The following is a 20,000-nucleotide window of genomic DNA, read 5'->3' as shown; positions in this document are numbered from 1 at the left end:
AGGGAGAGACCAAGAAACTACAGTTAGACAGAACAATCAGAAGAAACTACAGACTGAGACCAATAAACTACAGTTAGACTGAGACCAATCAGAAGAAACTACAGTTAAACTGAGACCAATCAGAAGAAACTACAGTTAGACTGAGACCAATAGGAAGAAACTACAGTTAGACTGAAACCAATCAGAAGATACCACAGTTAGACTGAAACCAATCAGAAGAAACTACAGTTAGACTGAAACCAATCAGAAGAAACTACAGTTAGACTGAGACCAATCGGAAGAAACTACAGTTAGACTGAAACCAATCAGAAGATACCACAGTTAGACTGAGACCAATCAGAAGAAACTACAGTTAGACTGAAACCAATCAGAAGAAACTACAGTTAGACTGAAACCAATCAGAAGAAACTACAGTTAGACTGAGACCAATCAGAAGAAACTACAGTTAGACTGAGACCAATCAGAAGAAACTACAGTTAGACTGAGACCAATCAGAAGATACTACAGTTAGACTGAAACCAATCAGAAGATACCACAGTTAGACTGAGACCAATCAGAAGAAACTACAGTTAGACTGAAACCAATCAGAAGAAACTACAGTTAGACTGAAACCAATCAGAAGAAACTACAGTTAGACTGAGACCAATCAGAAGAAACTACAGTTAGACTGAGACCAATCAGAAGAAACTACAGTTAGACTGAGACCAATCAGAAGATACTACAGTTAGACTGAAACCAATCAGAAGAAACTACAGTTAGACTGAGACCAATCAGAAGAAACTACAGTTAGACTGAGACCAATCGGAAGATACTACAGTTAGACTGAGACCAATCGGAAGAAACTACAGTTAGACTGAAACCAATCAGAAGAAACTACAGTTAGACTGAGACCAATCAGAAGAAACTACAGTTAGACTGAGACCAATCGGAAGATACTACAGTTAGACTGAAACCAATCAGAAGAAACTACAGTTAGACTGAGACCAATCAGAAGAAACTACAGTTAGACTGAGACCAATCAGAAGAAACTACAGTTAGACTGAGACCAATCAGAAGAAACTACAGTTAGACTGAGACCAATCAGAAGAAACTACAGTTAGACTGAGACCAATCAGAAGAAACTACAGTTAGACTGAGACCAATCAGAAGATACCACAGTTAGACTGAGACCAATCAGAAGATACCACAGTTAGACTGAGACCAATCAGAAGATACCACAGTTAGACTGAGACCAATCAGAAGATACTACAGTTAGACCGAGACCAATCAGAAGATACCACAGTTAGACTGAGACCAATCAGAAGATACCACAGTTAGACTGAGACCAATCAGAAGATACTACAGTTAGACTGAGACCAATCAGAAGATACCACAGTTAGACTGAGACCAATCAGAAGATACCACAGTTAGACTGAGACCAATCAGAAGATACCAAAGTTAGACTGAGACCAATCAGAAGATACTACAGTTAGACTGAGACCAATCAGAAGATACCACAGTTAGACTGAGACCAATCAGAAGATACCACAGTTAGACTGAGACCAATCAGAAGATACTACAGTTAGACTGAGACCAATCAGAAGATACCACAGTTAGACTGAGACCAATCAGAAGAAACTACAGTTAGACTGAGACCAATCAGAAGAAACTACAGTTAGACTGAGACCAATCAGAAGAAACTACAGTTAGACTGAGACCAATCAGAAGATACCACAGTTAGACTGAGACCAATCAGAAGATACTACAGTTAGACTGAGACCAATCAGAAGATACCACAGTTAGACTGAGACCAATCAGAAGATACTACATTTAGACTGAGACCAATCAGAAGATACCACAGTTAGACTGAGACCAATCAGAAGATACCACAGTTAGACTGAGACCAATCAGAAGATACTACAGTTAGACTGAGACCAATCAGAAGATACCACAGTTAGACTGAGACCAATCAGAAGAAACTACAGTTAGACTGAGACCAATCAGAAGAAACTACAGTTAGACTGAGACCAATCAGAAGAAACTACAGTTAGACTGAGACCAATCAGAAGATACCACAGTTAGACTGAGACCAATCAGAAGATACTACAGTTAGACTGAGACCAATCAGAAGATACCACAGTTAGACTGAGACCAATCAGAAGATACTACAGTTAGACTGAGACCAATCAGAAGATACTACGGTTAGACTGAGACCAATCAGAAGATACCACAGTTAGACTGAGACCAATCAGAAGAAACTACAGTTAGACTGAGACCAATCAGAAGATACTACAGTTAGACTGAGTCCAATCAGAATATACTACAGTTAGACTGAGACCAATCAGAAGATACCACAGTTAGACTGAGACCAATCAGAAGATACCACAGTTAGACTGAGACCAATCAGAAGATACCACAGTTAGACTGAGCCCAATCAGAAGATACTACAGTTAGACTGAGACCAATCAGAAGATACTACAGTTAGACTGAGACCAATCAGAAGATACCACAGTTAGACTGAGACCAATCAGAAGATACCACAGTTAGACTGAGACCAATCAGAAGATACCACAGTTAGACTGAGACCAATCAGAAGATACCACAGTTAGACTGAGACCAATCAGAAGATACCACAGTTAGACTGAGACCAATCAGAAGATACCACAGTTAGACTGAGACCAATCAGAAGATACCACAGTTAGACTGAGACCAATCAGAAGATACCACAGTTAGACTGAGACCAATCAGAAGATACTACAGTTAGACTGAGACCAATCAGAAGATACTACAGTTAGACTGAGACCAATCAGAAGATACCACAGTTAGACTGAGACCAATCAGAAGATACTACAGTTAGACTGAGACCAATCAGAAGAAACTACAGTTAGACTGAGACCAATCAGAAGATACCACAGTTAGACTGAGACCAATCAGAAGATACCACAGTTAGACTGAGACCAATCAGAAGATACCACAGTTAGACTAAGACCAATCAGAAGATACTACAGTTAGACTGAGACCAATCAGAAGATACCACAGTTAGACTGAGACCAATCAGAAGAAACTACAGTTAGACTGAGACCAATCAGAAGATACCACAGTTAGACTGAGACCAATCAGAAGAAACTACAGTTAGACTGAGACCAATCAGAAGAAACTACAGTTAGACTGAGACCAATCAGAAGAAACTACAGTTAGACTGAGACCAATCAGAAGAAACTACAGTTAGACTGAGACCAATCAGAAGATACTACAGTTAGACTGAGACCAATCAGAAGATACCACAGTTAGACTGAGACCAATCAGAAGATACCACAGTTAGACTGAGACCAATCAGAAGATACTACAGTTGTCTGTGTTAAGGAATACAATTCTTAAAAATCTCTTTAGGAGTGAAATGTTAACACACTTCTCTCTCGATTGTAGAAAAGACACACACACACACACACACACACACACACACACACATACATCTTCACATGTTTATTACAAAGAACAGAACGTCAATGTCATCCTGGAAAGGGAGTTGTAACCACACAGACCAGAAGGAAGCTATGTACCTGGTCTCATTGTGGTCCTGTAGGATATGTCTTCTACTACGTTTGACTCACAGGAGTTTTTGCGTTGTCGTCCGTTGATGCAGGTAGAAGGAGAGTTGTTGTCTGCATCCTCATAGTAACCATCCTCTATGGAGTTAGGAGGGCTGGAGCTCCCACGTGTGGTGATGTACTCTGGCTGCTTGCCAGGGCTGAGAGGTACTGCCTCTTCATAGTAAGCCTCAGGAGGGGGGGTGGTGGGCAGGGGCGGAGGGGTCTCTGAGGAGCGGGGGGGAGAGGAGTCTGGACTGCTCTATAGGATAGGTAAACACAGGTACTGCACTTATATGACATATTACATACCAATACACATGTAACCACACATGAAAAACAACAGTTTGTTTGCAATGTTTCTATGAATCACACACACTCGCATGAACGTACACACACACCACACACACACACACTGTGCAAAGCTAGGTCACTTGTAAAATAAGTGTAGAATGGGACTAGACAGGAAACACTCCACCACACCTCAGAATGAGCTCTGAAAGCACTATGGGGATCATCAACACAATGGGGGATCAACTAACACTATGGAGGATCATCAACACAATGGGGGATCATCTAACACTATGGGGGATCATCAACACAATGGGGGATCATCAACACAATGGGGGATCAACTAACACTATGGGGGATCATCAACACAATGGGGGATCAACTAACACTATGGGGGATCATCAACACAATGGGGGATCAACTAACACTATGGGGGATCATCAACACAATGGGGGATCAACTAACACTATGGGGGATCATCAAAACAATGGGGGATCATCTAACACTATGGGGGATCATCAAAACAATGGGGGATCATCTAACACTATGGGGGATCATCAACACAATGGGGGATCAACTAACACTATGGGGGATCATCTAACACTATGGGGGATCATCAAAACAATGGGGGATCAACTAACACTATGGGGGATCATCAACACAATGGGGGATCATCAACACAATGGGGGATCATCTAACACTATGGGGGATCATCAACACAATGGGGGATCAACTAACACTATGGGGGATCATCAAAACAATGGGGGATCAACTAACACTATGGAGGATCATCAACACAATGAGGGATCAACTAACACTATGGGGGATCATCAACACAATGGGGATCATCTAACACTATGGGGGATCATCCACACAATGGGGGATCAACTAACACTATGGAGGATCATCAACTCAATGAGGGATCAACTAACACTATGGGGGATCATCAACACAATGGGGGATCATCTAACACTATGGGGGATCATCAACACAATGGGGGATCAACTAACACTATGGGGGATCATCAACACAATGGGGATCAACTAACACTATGGGGGATCATCAAAACAATGGGGGATCAACTAACACTATGGAGGATCATCAACTCAATGAGGGATCAACTAACACTATGGGGGATCATCAACACAATGGGGGATCATCTAACACTATGTGGGATCATCAACACAATGGGGGATCATCTAACACTATGGGGGATCATCAACACAGTGGGGGATCATCTAACACAATGGGGGATCATCTAAAACTATGGGGGATCATCAAACACTATGGGGGATCATATAACATTATGGAGGATCAGTAAGACAGAGAGCACTATGGGGGATCATGTAAGTCCTGATGATATATCAACAGTGACAAGCATGTGCGGACAGAAAATCCCCTGCCTATCACTGTCTGTCTATTATTTCTCTCTCCCTCTCTCTTTCTCTCTTTCTTTCTCTCTCTCTCTCTTACTGTCTGTCTGTCTGTCTGTCTGTCTGTCTGTCTGTCTGTCTGTCTGTCTGTCTGTCCGCCCCCCCCCCCCCCTCTCTCTCTCTCCCTCGGTCCCTCTCGCTCTATCTTTCTCTCCCTTGGTACAACCCCCCCCCCCCCCCCCTCTCTCTCTCTCTCTCGCCCTCGGTCCAACCCGCCCCCCCCCTCTCTCCCTCGGTCCCTCTCGCTCTCTCTTTCTCTCCCTTGGTCCAACCCCCCCCCCTCTCTCTCCCTCTGTCCATCTCACTCTCTCTTTCTCTCCCTTGGTCCAACCCCCCCCTCTCTCTCTCTCGCCCTCGGTCCCTCTCGCTCTATCTTTCTCTCCCTTGGTCCAACCCGCCCCCCCCTCTCTCTCTCGGTCCCTCTCGCTCTCTCTTTCTCTCCCTTGGTCCAACCCCCCCCCCCCCCCCCCCCTCTCTCTCCCTCGGTCCATCTCACTCTCTCTTTCTCTCCCTTGGTCCAACCCGCCCCCTCCCTCTCTCTCTCTCGCTCCCTCTCTCCCTCGGTCCCTCTCGCTCTATCTTTCTCTCCCTTGGTCCAACCCGCCCCCCCTCTCTCTCTCTCTCCCTCGGTCCCTCTCACTCTCTCTTTCTCTCCCTTGGTCCAACCCCCCCTCACTCTCTCTCTCCCTCGGTCTCTCTCGCTCTATCTTTCTCTCCCTTGGTCCAACCGGCACCCCCTCCCTCTCTCTCTCTCTCTCCCTCTCTCCCTCGGTCCCTCTCGCTCTATCTTTCTCTCCCTTGGTCCAACCCCCCCCCCCTCTCTCTCTCCCTCGGTCCATCTCGCTCTATCTTTCTCTCCCTTGGTCCAACCCGCAACCCCTCCCTCTCTCTCTCTCTCTCCCTCTCTCCCTCAGTCCCTCTCGCTCTATCTTTCTCTCCCTTGGTTCAACCCGCCCCCTCCCTCTCTCTCTCTCTCTCCCTCTCTCCCTCGGTCCCTCTCGCTCTCTCTTTCTCTCCCTTGGTCCAACCCCCCCCCCTCTCTCCCTCGGTCCATCTCACTCCCTCTTTCTCTCCCTTGGTCCAACCCCCCCATCTCTCTCTCTCGCCCTCGGTCCCTCTCGCTCTATCTTTCTCTCCCTTCGTCCAACCCGCCCCCCCCCCCCCTCTCTCTCTCTCCCTCGGTCCCTCTCACTCTCTCTTTCTCTCCCTTGGTCCACCCCCCCCCCCCCTCTCTCTCGCCCTCGGTCCCTCTCGCTCTCTCTTTCTCTCCCTTTGTCCAACCCGCCCCCCCTCCTCTCTCTCTCTCTCTCCCTCGGTCCCTCTCACTCTATCTTTCTCTCCCTTGGTCCAACCCCCCCCCCCTCTCTCTCCCTCTCCCCTCCTCCTTCTCTCTCACTGACTGGTAATAGTTCAGTGGGGAGCTGTAGCAGGTCGCAGCTGCAGAGAAAGAGAGGGAAAGAGAGAGGTTGAGAAAGAAAACAAGAGAGAGCGAGAGAGAGAGACAGCACTACACTCCAGAACCATCTGTCTTGTCTGTCCTGTTCAAATCTTTCTTACTGCCATACCTGTCATCCACCCTTACTGCCAATACTCTCTGTCACCCTCCCATGCTGTCAATCCTCTCTGTCATCCTCCCTTACAGAGATACCTCTCTGTCATCCTCCCTTACAGTCATACCTCTCTGTCATCCTCCTTTACTGCCATACCTCTCTGTAATCCTCCCTTACTGTCAATCCTCTCTGTCATCCTCCCTTACAGCCATACCTCTCTGTAATCCTCCCTTACAGCCATACCTCTCTGTCATCCTCCCTTACCGCCATACCTCTCTGTCATCCTCCCTTACAGCTATACCTCTCTGTCATCCTCCCTTACAGCTATACCTCTCTGTCATCCTCCCTTACCGCCATACCTCTCTGTCATCCTCCCTTACAGCCATACCTCTCTGTCATCCTCCCTTACCGCCATACCTCTCTGTCATTCTTCCTTACAGCCATACCTCTCTGTCATCCTCCCTTACCGCCATACCTCTCTGTCATCCTCCCTTACTGCCATACCTCTCTGTCATCCTCCCTTACCGCCATACCTCTCTGTCATCCTCCCTTACAGCTATACCTCTCTGTAATCCTCCCTTACAGCTATACCTCTCTGTCATCCTCCCTTACAGCTTTACCTCTCTGTCATCCTCCCTTACAGCCATACCTCTCTGTCATCCTCCCTTACAGCTATACCTCTCTGTCATCCTCCCTTACCGCCAGACCTCTCTGTCATCCTCCCTTACAGCTTTACCTCTCTGTCATCCTCCCTTACAGCCATATCTCTCTGTCATCCTCCCTTACCACTATACCTCTCTGTCATCCTCCCTTACAGCCATACCGCTCTGTCACACTCCCTTACCGCCATACCTCTCTATTATCCTCCCTTACCGCCATACCTCTCTATCATCCTCCCTTACTGCCATACCTCTCTGTCATCCTCCCTTACAGCTATACCTCTCTATCATCCTCCCTTACAGCTATACCTCTCTGTCATCCTCCCTTACTGCCATACCTCTCTGTCATCCTCCCTTACTGCCATACATCTCTGTCATCCTCCCTTACAGCTATACCTCTCAGTCATCCTCACTTACAGCTATACCTCTCTGTCATCCTCCCTTACTGCCATACCTCTCTGTCATCCTCCCTTACAGCTATACCTCTCTGTCATCCTCCCTTTCCGCCATACCTCTCTGTCATCCTCCCTTACAGCCATACCTCTGTCACCCCACCCCCCCACCCCTTTATGTACAGGGTGATATCACAGCTTATGCTCCACATGGGCCAGCTATGATTTAATTCCAGAGCGTCCTTGTTGTTGAGGGGAACGATTACTAGGATTGATATACAGTACTTCAGTTTCATAGACACACATAAAAACACATGTATGAACACACAGGAACAGTAAATGTGTGTAATGTGTAGCTTACCTGTTTTGAGGGTATTGTGTCAGTGTGTGTCTCTGTGTGTGTGTCCTGCTTCTCTTTCTTGTCCTCTGTCATGTCTTTCAGCTCCCCCAGGTCACAGTCTGGACAGAGGTAGAAGACAGTTAAAGGGAAAGTTCAGGATTTTACAACTTGAAGTTAGGCGGTTGCTCACCCTGAAAATGGGCCAGGAGAAACGTAAAATCTTTAACTTCTCCTTTATTGATGCCCTGGTTGTTCAAATAAAGTTAGTATCGCCCCGAGAACCAAACTCACCAAAGGTCTCGAAGAGGGATTCCACAAAGCTGGTGCCGTGTCTGTAGACTGATGTGTTCATGGACAAGTAGTCTGGTCCTGTCACTGAGACAAAACGTGCTGAATAAACACACTTTTAGAAAGATATTATATTGTTTGATTTCACTTTATCTGTGATGTCTCTGTTCCTATCTGTCTATCTCTGTCTATATCAGACCTGGGTTCAATTACTATTTGAAATCATTTCGACTTGCCTAATTAGATGAAGGTAAAACAAAAAATGTAATAAAATAATAAAATAAATTCAAGCATCTGTGCTTTAATGAGTTTGCCCGTACAAACCCCCTTCCATCTGGCACTCGGGCAGACTAAAGCAAAAGCTTAAAAGTATTTGAACAATTTCAAATAGAATTTGAATCCAGGTCTGGTCTATACCTGTAGCTGTCTGTCTGTAGTCTCCTACCTGTGGGCTGTAGCTGTCTGTCTGTAGTCTCCTACCTGTGGCTGTAGCTGTCTGTCTGTAGTCTCCTACCTGTGGCTGTAGCTGTCTGTCTGTAGTCTCCTACCTGTGGGCTGTAGCTGTCTGTCTGTAGTCTCCTACCTGTGGCTGTAGCTGTCCGTCTGTAGTCTCCTACCTGTGGCTGTAGCTGTCTGTCTGTAGTCTCCTACCTGTGGCTGTAGCTGTCTGTCTGTAGTCTCCTACCTGTGGCTGTAGCTGTCTGTCTGTAGTCTCCTACCTGTGGCTGTAGCTGTTTGTCTGTAGACTCCTACCTGTGGCTGTAGCTGTTTGTCTGTAGTCTCCTACCTGTGGCTGTAGCTGTCTGTCAGTAGTCTCCTACCTGTGGGCTGTAGCTGTCTGTCTGTAGTCTCCTACCTGTGGGCTGTAGCTGTCTGTCTGTAGTCTCCTACCTGTGGCTGTAGCTGTTTGTCTGTAGTCTCCTACCTGTGGCTGTAGCTGTTTGTCTGTAGTCTCCTACCTGTGGGCTGTAGCTGTCTGTCAGTAGTCTCCTACCTGTGGGCTGTAGCTGTCTGTCTGTAGTCTCCTACCTGTGGGCTGTAGCTGTCTGTCTATAGTCTCCTACCTGTGGCTGTAGCTGTTTGTCTGTAGTCTCCTACCTGTGGGCTGTAGCTGTTTGTCTGTAGTCTCCTACCTGTGGCTGTAGCTGTCTGTCAGTAGTCTCCTACCTGTGGGCTGTAGCTGTTTGTCTGTAGTCTCCTACCTGTGGGCTGTAGCTCTCTGTCTGTAGTCTCCTACCTGTGGCTGTAGCTGTCTGTCAGTAGTCTCCTACCTGTGGGCTGTAGCTGTCTGTCAGTAGTCTCCTACCTGTGGCTGTAGCTGTTTGTCTGTAGTGTCCTACCTGTGGCTGTAGCTGTCTGTCTGTAGTCTCCTACCTGTGGGCTGTAGCTGTCTGCCTGTAGTCTCCTACCTGTGGGCTGTAGCTGTCTGTCTGTAGTCTCCTACCTGTGGGCTGTAGCTGTCTGTAGTAGTCTCCTACCTATGGCTGTAGCTGTTTGTCTGTAGTCTCCTACCTGTGGCTGTAGCTGTCTGTCTTTAGTCTCCTACCTATGGCTGTAGCTGTTTGTCTGTAGTCTCCTACCTGTGGCTGTAGCTGTCTGTCTGTAGTCTCCTACCTGTGGGCTGTAGCTGTCTGTCTGTAGTCTCCTACCTGTGGGCTGTAGCTGTCTGTCTGTAGTCTCCTACCTGTGAGCTGTAGCTGTCTGTCAGTATTCTCCTACCTGTGGGCTGTAGCTGTTTGTCTGTAGTCTCCTACCTGTGGCTGTAGCTGTTTGTCTGTAGTCTCCTACCTGTGGCTGTAGCTGTTTGTCTGTAGTGTCCTACCTGTGGCTGTAGCTGTTTGTCTGTAGTCTCCTACCTGTGGCTGTAGCTGTCTGTCTGTAGTGTCCTACCTGTGGCTGTAGCTGTTTGTCTGTAGTCTCCTACCTGTGGCTGTAGCTGTCTGTCAGTAGTCTCCTACCTGTGGCTGTAGCTGTTTGTCTGTAGTCTCCTACCTGTGGCTGTAGCTGTCTGTCAGTAGTCTCCTACCTGTGGCTGTAGCTGTCTGTCTGTAGTCTCCTACCTGTGGGCTGTAGTTGTTTCAGCAGGTTCCTAACAGAGGTCTTCTTCTCCTCAGTAGGAAAGCTCAGAGTCTCGTTGTCCAGCAGCTTCAGCAGAACGTTGAGCTCCGTCACCAGGACATCCATCGCTAAGGAAGGGGTTGGAGGTTAGAGGTCAGAAGTTACTGGTCAGGGAGGGAGAGGACAGAGGTCAATCGACCCAGACTAAACAACTTTCTGTTTCTGTCAACAAATATAGACACGTACGCATACCCATGCATCCCTCTCTCACTCTCTCTCTGGTCTATCTCTGTCTCCCCTCATCTCTGTCTTTGTCTCTCCCCCCCATCTCTCTGTCTCTCCCAGGGGTAGGGGAAACCCAGTACTGCACTTACATACATCCAATACGTAGATACATAACATCATGGTGTTTATGAAGTCAGCTTTTTAGGAGTATATCATTCAGATGTTGGTGTGCGAGGTGGGACTAGGCCGCTCCCTGTTTTCAGAACAGAGTGAAAATAAACCTTAAGCTCTGCAAGCAGGTTTATGTTCCTGAGAGCAGGTCTGTGAACTGTGTGTGTGGGTGCGTATTTGTGTGTGTGTGGGTGCGTATTTGTGTGTTTGTGTGTGTATGTGTGCATGTGTGTCTGTGTGTGTGTGTCTGTGTGATCGTGAATCATATGAAGCCTGAACCGACAGACACAGTGACCTAGACTAACCATGAGCTCAATTTACAGCCCTACCCCAGCTCTCTCTCTCTCTCTCTCTCTCTCTCTTTGGTCCATCTCTTTCACCACTTCTCTCTCTCTCTCTCATTTCAATTTCAATTCAATTTCAATTTTCAATATAAGGGCTGTATTGGCATGGGAAGCATTGTTTACATTGCCAAAGTGAATTAAACAATAATAAAAAATAACAGTAAACATGACACTCACAGAAGTACATTACACTCACAGAAGTACATTACACTCACAGAAGTACATTACACTCACAGAAGTGCATTACACTCACAGAAGTGCATTACACTCACAGAAGTGCATTACACTCACAGAAGTGCATTACATTCACAGAAGTACATTACATTCACAGAAGTACATTACACTCACAGAAGTACATTACACTCACAGAAGTACATTACACTCACAGAAGTACATTACACTCACAGAAGTGCATTACACTCACAGAAGTACATTACACTCACAGAAGTGCATTACACTCACAGAAGTGCATTACACTCACAGAATTGCATTACACTCACAGAAGTGCATTACACTCACAGAAGTGCATTACACTCACAGAAGTACATTACACTCACAGAAGTGCATTACACTCACAGAAGTGCATTACACTCACAGAAGTACATTACACTCACAGAAGTACATTACACTCACAGAAGTGCATTACACTCACAGAAGTGCATTACATTCACAGAAGTGCATTACACTCACAGAAGTACATTACACTCACAGAAGTACATTACACTCACAGAAGTGCATTACACTCACAGAAGTACATTACACTCACAGAAGTGCATTACACTCACAGAAGTTCCAAAATAATAAAGACATTTCATATGATGTGTATATACAGTATTGTAATGATTTGCAAATAGTTACAGTACAAAAGGGAAAATAAATCAACATAAATATGGGTTGTATTGACAATGGTGTTTGTTCTTCACTGGTTGACCTTTTCTTGTGACAACAGGTCACAAATCTTTTTATGATGGCACATGATGGTGCAATGATGGTACACTGTGGTATTTCACCCAGTAGATATGGGAGTTTATTCAAATTTGGTTTGTTTTCAAATTCTTTGTGGATCTGTGTAATCTGTGGGAAATATGTGTCTCTAATATGGTCATACATTTGGCAGGAGGTTAGGAAGTGCAGCTCAGTTTCCACCTCATTTTGTGGGCAGTGTTCACATAGCCTGTCTTCTCTTGAGAGCCATGTCTGCCTACGGCGGCCTTTCTCAATAGCAAGGCTATGCTCACTGAGTCTGTACATAGTCAAAGCTTTCCTTAATTTTGGGTCAGTGACAGTGGTCAGGTATTCTGCCACTGTGTACTCTCTGTTTAGGGACAGATAGCATTCTAGTTTGCTGTTTTTTTGTTAATTCTTTCCAATGTGTCAAGTAATTATCTTTTTGTTTTCTCATGATTTGGTTGGGTCTAATTGTGCTGCTGTCCTGAGGCTCTGTAGGGTGTGTTTGTGTTTGTGAACAGAGCCCCAGGACCAGCTAGCTTAGGGGATTCGCTTTCTTTTAGGTGGTTGTAGAATTTAACGTCTCTTTTCTGGATTTGGATTGATATTTTACGTTGTACACTGATGATATTTTTGCAGAATTCTTCATGCAGAGTCTCATTTTGGTGTTTGTCCCATTTTGTGAATTCTTGGTTGGTGAGTGGACCCCAGAACCATAAAGGGCAATGGGTTCTCTCTCTCTCTCTCTCTCTCTCTCTCTCTCTCTCTCTCTCTCTCTCTCTCTCTCTCTCTCTCTCTCTCTCTCTCTCTCTCTCTCTATCTCTCTCTCTCTCTCTCTCTCTCTCTCTCTATGGGGTAGTGGAAACCCAGATGTCCATACAATGGCTGTGAGAAACAGTGGTCTAGGCCAAGACATCTCTCTCCCTCTCCTCACACACAGTGGAGTAAATAGGCGTGCTGTGCCTGAACTGATTTGATATGCCAGCTACTCAGACAATGTGTGAGGATGTCCATGTTTCATTAAGACGGAAGAGAATCGGATTGGAAGAGAAGCAAGCTGTTACATATACACACACACGCATGCCCACACACACACGCATGCCCACACACACGCATGCCCACACACACACGCATGCCCACACACACACGCATGCCCACAGACGCATGCCCACAGACGCATGCCCACACTCATACTCTCTGACCAGTTGTTCTCTGCAGATACATATGATAATTGCCTGGCAGTAGGTTGTTAAGCCCAGAGGAGGGCCCACATCAGAAAACCAGCCTTCAGTTAGGGAGCAACACTGTTCAGACACACAAAAGAAACAAACACTCACACACACACGGCCGGTCAGTTTTCTCTGGTTTCTCATTGGTGATTATACAATGGTTGGTTCGATCCCTGAATGCTGATTGGCTGACAGCCGTGATATATCAGACCGTATGCCATGGGTATGACTAAACATTTATTTTTACTGCTCTTATTACATTGGTAAACAGTTATAATAGCAATAAGGCACCTCAGGGGTTTGTGGTATATGACCAATATACCACGACTAAGTACTGTGTCCTAAAAACAGCCCTTAGCCGTGGTATATTGGCCATATACCACACATCCCCCGCCGTATTGCTTAGTTATATCATGATTACTCGCTCTGTGACCCAAATGGCAAAATATCCTTTATCTAGTCCACTACTTCTGAACAGAGTCCTATGGGTTCTGGTAAAACATAGTACACTACTTCTGAACAGAGTCCTACGGGTTCTGGTAAAACATAGTACACTACTTCTGAACAGAGTCCTATGGGTTCTGGTAAAACATAGTACACTACTTCTGAACAGAGTCCTATTGGTTCTGGTAAAACATAGTACACTACTTCTGAACAGAGTCCTATGGGTTCTGGTAAAACATAGTACACTACTTCTGAACAGAGTCCTATGGGTTCTGGTAAAACATAGTCCACTACTTCTGAACAGAGTCCTATGGGTTCTGGTAAAACATAGTACACTACTTCTGAACAGAGTCCTATGGGTTCTGGTAAAACATAGTACACTACTTCTGAACAGAGTCCTATGGGTTCTGGTAAAACATAGTCCACTACTTCTGAACAGAGTCCTATGGGTTCTGGTAAAACATAGTACACTACTTCTGAACAGAGTCCTATGGGTTCTGGTAAAACATAGTCCACTACTTCTGAACAGAGTCCTATGGGTTCTGGTAAAACATAGTACACTACTTCTGAACAGAGTCCTACGGGTTCTGGTAAAACATAGTGCACTACTTCTGAACAGAGTCCTATGGGTTCTGGTAAAACATAGTACACTACTTCTGAACAGAGTCCTATGGGTTCTGGTAAAACATAGTACACTACTTCTGAACAGAGTCCTATGGGTTCTGGTAAAACATAGTACACTACTTCTGAACAGAGTCTTATGGGTTCTGGTAAAACATAGTACACTACTTCTGAACAGAGTCCTATGGGTTCTGGTAAAACATAGTGCACTACTTCTGAACAGAGTCCTATGGGTTCTGGTAAAACATAGTACACTACTTCTGAACAGAGTCCTATTGGTTCTGGTAAAACATAGTGCACTACTTCTGAACAGAGTCCTACGGGTTCTGGTAAAACATAGTACACTACTTCTGAACAGAGTCCTATGGGTTCTGGTAAAACATAGTACACTACTTCTGAACAGAGTCCTATGGGTTCTGGTAAAACATAGTCCACTACTTCTGAACAGAGTCCTATGGGTTCTGGTAAAACATAGTGCACTACTTCTGAACAGAGTCCTATGGGTTCTGGTAAAACATAGTACACTACTTCTGAACAGAGTCCTATGGGTTCTGGTAAAACATAGTGCACTACTTCTGAACAGAGTCCTATGGGTTCTGGTAAAAACATAGTGCACTACTTCTGAACAGAGTCCTATGGGTTCTGGTAAAACATAGTCCACTACTTCTGAACAGAGTCCTATGGGTTCTGGTAAAACATAGTACACTACTTCTGAACAGAGTCCTATGGGTTCTGGTAAAACATAGTACACTACTTCTGAACAGAGTCCTATGGGTTCTGGTAAAACATAGTGCACTACTTCTGAACAGAGTCCTATGGGTTCTGGTAAAACATAGTACACTACTTCTGAACAGAGTCCTATGGGTTCTGGTAAAACATAGTGCACTACTTCTGAACAGAGTCCTATGGGTTCTGGTAAAACATAGTACACTACTTCTGAACAGAGTCCTATGGGTTCTGGTAAAACATAGTGCACTACTTCTGAACAGAGTCCTATGGGTCAGACCGTATGGGTATGACTAAACATGTATTTTTACTGCTCTTGTTACATTGGTGAACCTGGTCCGGGTATCCTGGAAGGATATTGCCTCATCCCGTCAGTAGAAGATTCCTGGTTGCTCTTTAAAAGTGCTTTCCTCACCATCTTAAATAAGCATGCCCCATTCACAAAATGTAGAACTGAGAGCAGATATAATCCTTGGTTCACCCCAGACTTGACTGCCCTTGACCAGTAAAAAAACATCCTGTGACGTTCTGCATTAGCATCGAATAGCCCAATAATCAATATACTCAGTCAGTTCGGAAAGCAAGGACTAGCTTTTTCAAACAGAAATTTACATCCTGTAGCACTAATTCCAAAATGTTTTGGGACACTGTAAAGTCCATGGAGAATAAGAGTACTTCCTCCCAGCTGCCCACTGCACTGAGGATAGGAAACATTGTCACCACCAATAAATCTAAGATAATTGATCATTTCAATAAGCATTGTTCTATTGGCTGGCCATGCTTTCCACCTGGCTACCCCTACCCCTACCCCTACCCTGGGCAAACATCTCAGCACCCCCTGCAGCAACTTGCACAAGCCCCTCATTCTCCTTCACCCAAATCCAGACAGCTGATGTTCTGAAAGAGCGGAAAAATCTGGATCCCTACAAATCAGCTGGGCTAGACAATCTGGACCCTCTCTTTCTAAAATGACCTGCCGAAATTATTGCAACCCCTATTACTGGCCTATTCAACCTCTCTTTCGTATCGTCTGAGATCCTGAAAGATTGGAAAGCTGCCGCGGTCATCCCCCTCTTCAAAGGGGAGACACTCTAGACCCAAACTGTTATAGACCTATATCCATCCTGCCCTGCCTTTCTAGAATCTTCGAAAGCCAAGTTAACAAACAGATCATTTCGAATCCCAACGTACCTTCTCCACTATGCAATCTGGTTTCCAAGCTGGTCATGGGTACACCTCAGCCATGCTCAACGTCCTAAACAATATCATAACCGCCATCGATAAAAGACAGTACTGTGCAGCCATCTTCATCGACCTGGCCAAGGCTTTCGACTCAATCACTGTATTCTTATCGGCAGACTCAATAGCCTTGGCTTCTCAAATGGCTGCCTCGCCTGGTTCACCAACTACTCCTCAGATAGAGTTCAGTGTGTCAAATCGGAGGGCCTGTTGTCTGGACCTCTGGCAGTCTCTATGGGGGTGCCACAGGGTTCAATTCTAGGGCCGACTGTTTTCTCTGTATATATCAATGATGTCGCACTTGCTGCTGGTGATTCTCTGATCCACCTCTACGCAGACGACACCATTCTGTATGCATCTGGCCTTTCTTTGGACACTGTGTTAACTAACCTCCAAACGAGCGTCAATGCCATACAACATTCCTTCCAAGGCCTGCAACTGCTTTTAAATGCCAGTAAAACTAAGTGCATGCTCTTCAACCGATTTCTGCCCGCACCCTCCCGCCCGACTAGCATCACTTCTCTGGACGGTTCTGACCTAGAATATGTGGACAACTATAAATACCTAGGTGTCTGGTTAGACTGTAAACTCTCCTTCCAGACTCACATTAAGCATCTCCAATCCCAAATTAAATTTAGAATCGGCTTCCTATTTCGCAACAAAGCCTCCTTCACTCATGCTGTTAAACATACCCTTGTAAAACTGACTATCCTACCGATCCTTGACTTCGGCGATGTCATTTACAAAATAGCCTCCAACACTCTACTCAGCAAACTGGATGTAGTCTATCACAGTGCCATCCGTTTTGTCACCAAAGCCACATATATAACCCACCACTGCGACCTGTATGCTCTTGTTGGCTGGCCCTCACTACATATTTGTTGCCAAACCCACTGGCTACAGGTCATCTATAACTCTTTGCTAGGTAAAGCCCTGCCTTATCTCAGCTCACTGGTTACCATAGCAACATCCACCCGTAGCGCACGCTCCAGAAGGTATATCTCACTGGTCACCATAGCAACACCCACCCGTAGCACGCACAGTTATATTTCACTAGTCATCCACAAAGCCAACACTTCCTTTGGCCGCCTTTCCTTCCAGTTCTCTGCTGCCAATGACTGGAATGAATTGCAAAAATCAATCTGGAGTCTTATATCTCCCTCTCTAACTTTAAGCATCAGCTGTCAGAGCAGCTTACCGATCAATGTACCTGTACACAGTCAGTCTGTAAATAGCACACCCAACTACCTCATCCCCATATTGTTACTTATCCTCTTGCTCTTTTGCACCCCAGTATCTCTACTTGCACATCATCATCTGCACATCTATCACTCCAGTGTTATTGCTAAATTGTAATTATTTTGTCTCTATGGCCTATTTATTGCCTTACCTCGCTACTCTTCTACATTTGCACACACTGTACATAGATTTTTATATTGTGTTATTGACTGTATGTTTGTTTATGTGTAACTCCGTGTTGTTGTTTTTATCACACTGCTTTGCTTTATCTTGGCCAGGTCGCAGTTGTAAATGAGAACTTGTTCTCAACTAGCCTACCTGGTTAAATAAAGGTGAAATAAAATAAAAAATACATATAAAATACACACCAGCATTTAGTCACACACATAGCAGACATGTTAACATGCTTTCTGAGATGCAGATAAAGTCAGACGACCCAGTGTCAAACCCACTGGGTCAAACATGAACAGATTTAGTTCCTGAACCAGGGCATCTCAGCAGTGAAACAGATTGAGTTCCTGAACCAGGGCATCTCAGCAGTGAAACAGATTGGGTTCCTAAACCAGGGCACCTCAGCAGTGAAACAGATTAAGTTCCTGAACCAGGGCATCTCAGCAGTGAAACAGATTGAGTTCCTGAACCAGGGGGCCTCAGCAGTGAAACAGATTTAGTTCCTGAACCAGGGCATCTCAGCAGTGAAGCAGATTGAGTTCCTGAACCAGGGGGCCTCAGCAGTGAAACAGATTGAGTTCCTGAACCAGGGGGCCTCAGCAGTGAAACAGATTTAGTTCCTGAACCAGGGCATCTCAGCAGTGAAACAGATTGAGTTCCTGAACCAGGGCATCTCAGCAGTGAAACAGATTGAGTTCCTGAACCAGGGCACCTCAGCAGTGAAACAGATTAAGTTCCTGAACCAGGGCATCTCAGCAGTGAAACAGATTGAGTTCCTGAACCAGGGGGCCTCAGCAGTGAAACAGATTTAGTTCCTGAACCAGGGCATCTCAGTAGTGAAGCAGATTGAGTTCCTGAACCAGGGGGCCTCAGCAGTGAAACAGATTGAGTTCCTGAACCAGAGGGCCTCAGCAGTGAAACAGATTTAGTTCCTGAACCAGGGCATCTCAGCAGTGAAACAGATTGAGTTCCTGAACCAGGGCATCTCAGCAGTGAAACAGATTGAGTTCCTGAACCAGGGCACCTCAGCAGTGAAACACATTGAGTTCCTGAACCAGGGGGACTCAGCAGGGAAACAGATTGAGTTCCTGAACCAGGGCATCTCAGCAGTGAAACAGATTGAGTTCCTGAACCAGGGCATCTCAGCAGTGAAACAGATTGAGTTCCTGAACCAGGGGGCCTCAGCAGTGAAACAGATTGAGTTCCTGAACCAGAGGGCCTCAGCAGTGAAATAGATTTAGTTCCTGAACCAGGGCATCTCAGCAGTGAAGCAGATTGAGTTCCTGAACCAGGGGGCTCAGCAATGAAACAGATTTAGTTCCTGAACCAGTGGGCCTCAACAGTGAAACACAAAGACACTATTTGTTAATGATACACCTCCTACAAGATACACACACTTCCTCACTCACTCCTCACAGCTGCAGGGCACTCCCACCAGTGTGTGTGTGTGTTTATGTATAGTCACCGAAAAAAGGATTTGTTGAAATGCAGTCTTCCACCAAACAAAGAGAATCCTGCCCCAGTCCATGACCTATAGCTGGCCCAGGCAGGAAACATGGACCAAGTGGGGAGATAATGTGATCCAACGAGCTAACTGTGAAAAATAGGGAGGGAAATAAAGAGAGTGATAACATTTAAAAATATATATATTTTCAAGGAAAGAGAAAGAGAGAGCAAGAGTGAGAGGGAGGTAGGGATTAAAGAGATAGAGGGAAAGAGATGAAGAGAGAGAGAGCCTGCCAAGTCAACCAACTGCTTGTCTTTGCTGGGACTCACCCTTGATAGAGGAAGGGAAGTGAACTAATTAAAGGAGGGAGAGGGGGAGAGAGGGAGAGGGAGAGAGAGGGAGAGAGAGAGAGAGAGAGAGAGAGAGAGAGAGAGGGAGAGGGAGAGAGAGAGAAAGCGAGAGAGAGAGGGAGAGAGAGAGAGGGGGAGAGAGGGAGAGGGAGAGAGAGAGAGAGAGAGAGAGAGAGAGAGAGAGAGAGAGAGAGAGAGAGAGAGAGAGAGAGAGAGAGAGAGAGAGAGAGAGAGAGAGAGAGAGAGAGAGAGAGAGAGAGAGAGAGAGA

At 45.6% G+C, this 20,000-nt stretch overlaps 1 protein-coding gene across 3 annotated transcripts in view; it reads right to left on the bottom strand.

The window, feature by feature from the left end:
• Positions 1–20,000, bottom strand: part of LOC139391089 (actin filament-associated protein 1-like 1) — a 72,616-nt gene that overhangs the window by 19,005 nt on the left and 33,611 nt on the right. For 2 of the 3 annotated variants that reach the window (XM_071138603.1, XM_071138602.1), the window contains exons 2-5: positions 10,580–10,705; positions 8,523–8,606; positions 8,253–8,350; positions 3,540–3,828 (exon numbers count right to left, since the gene is read on the bottom strand). In XM_071138603.1, coding sequence (XP_070994704.1) covers positions 3,540–3,828; positions 8,253–8,350; positions 8,523–8,606; positions 10,580–10,705 — 597 coding nt within the window. The remainder of the gene's footprint in view (positions 1–3,539; positions 3,829–8,252; positions 8,351–8,522; positions 8,607–10,579; positions 10,706–20,000) is intronic. The other variant, XM_071138604.1, reaches the window with a different exon arrangement.

The sequence above is a fragment of the Oncorhynchus clarkii genome, chromosome 31 (genome assembly GCF_045791955.1).
Source record: "Oncorhynchus clarkii lewisi isolate Uvic-CL-2024 chromosome 31, UVic_Ocla_1.0, whole genome shotgun sequence".
Lineage (NCBI taxonomy): Eukaryota > Metazoa > Chordata > Actinopteri > Salmoniformes > Salmonidae > Oncorhynchus > Oncorhynchus clarkii.
Note: the sequence above shows the minus strand (reverse complement) of the source record. Positions and strands in the feature narration are given on the sequence as shown.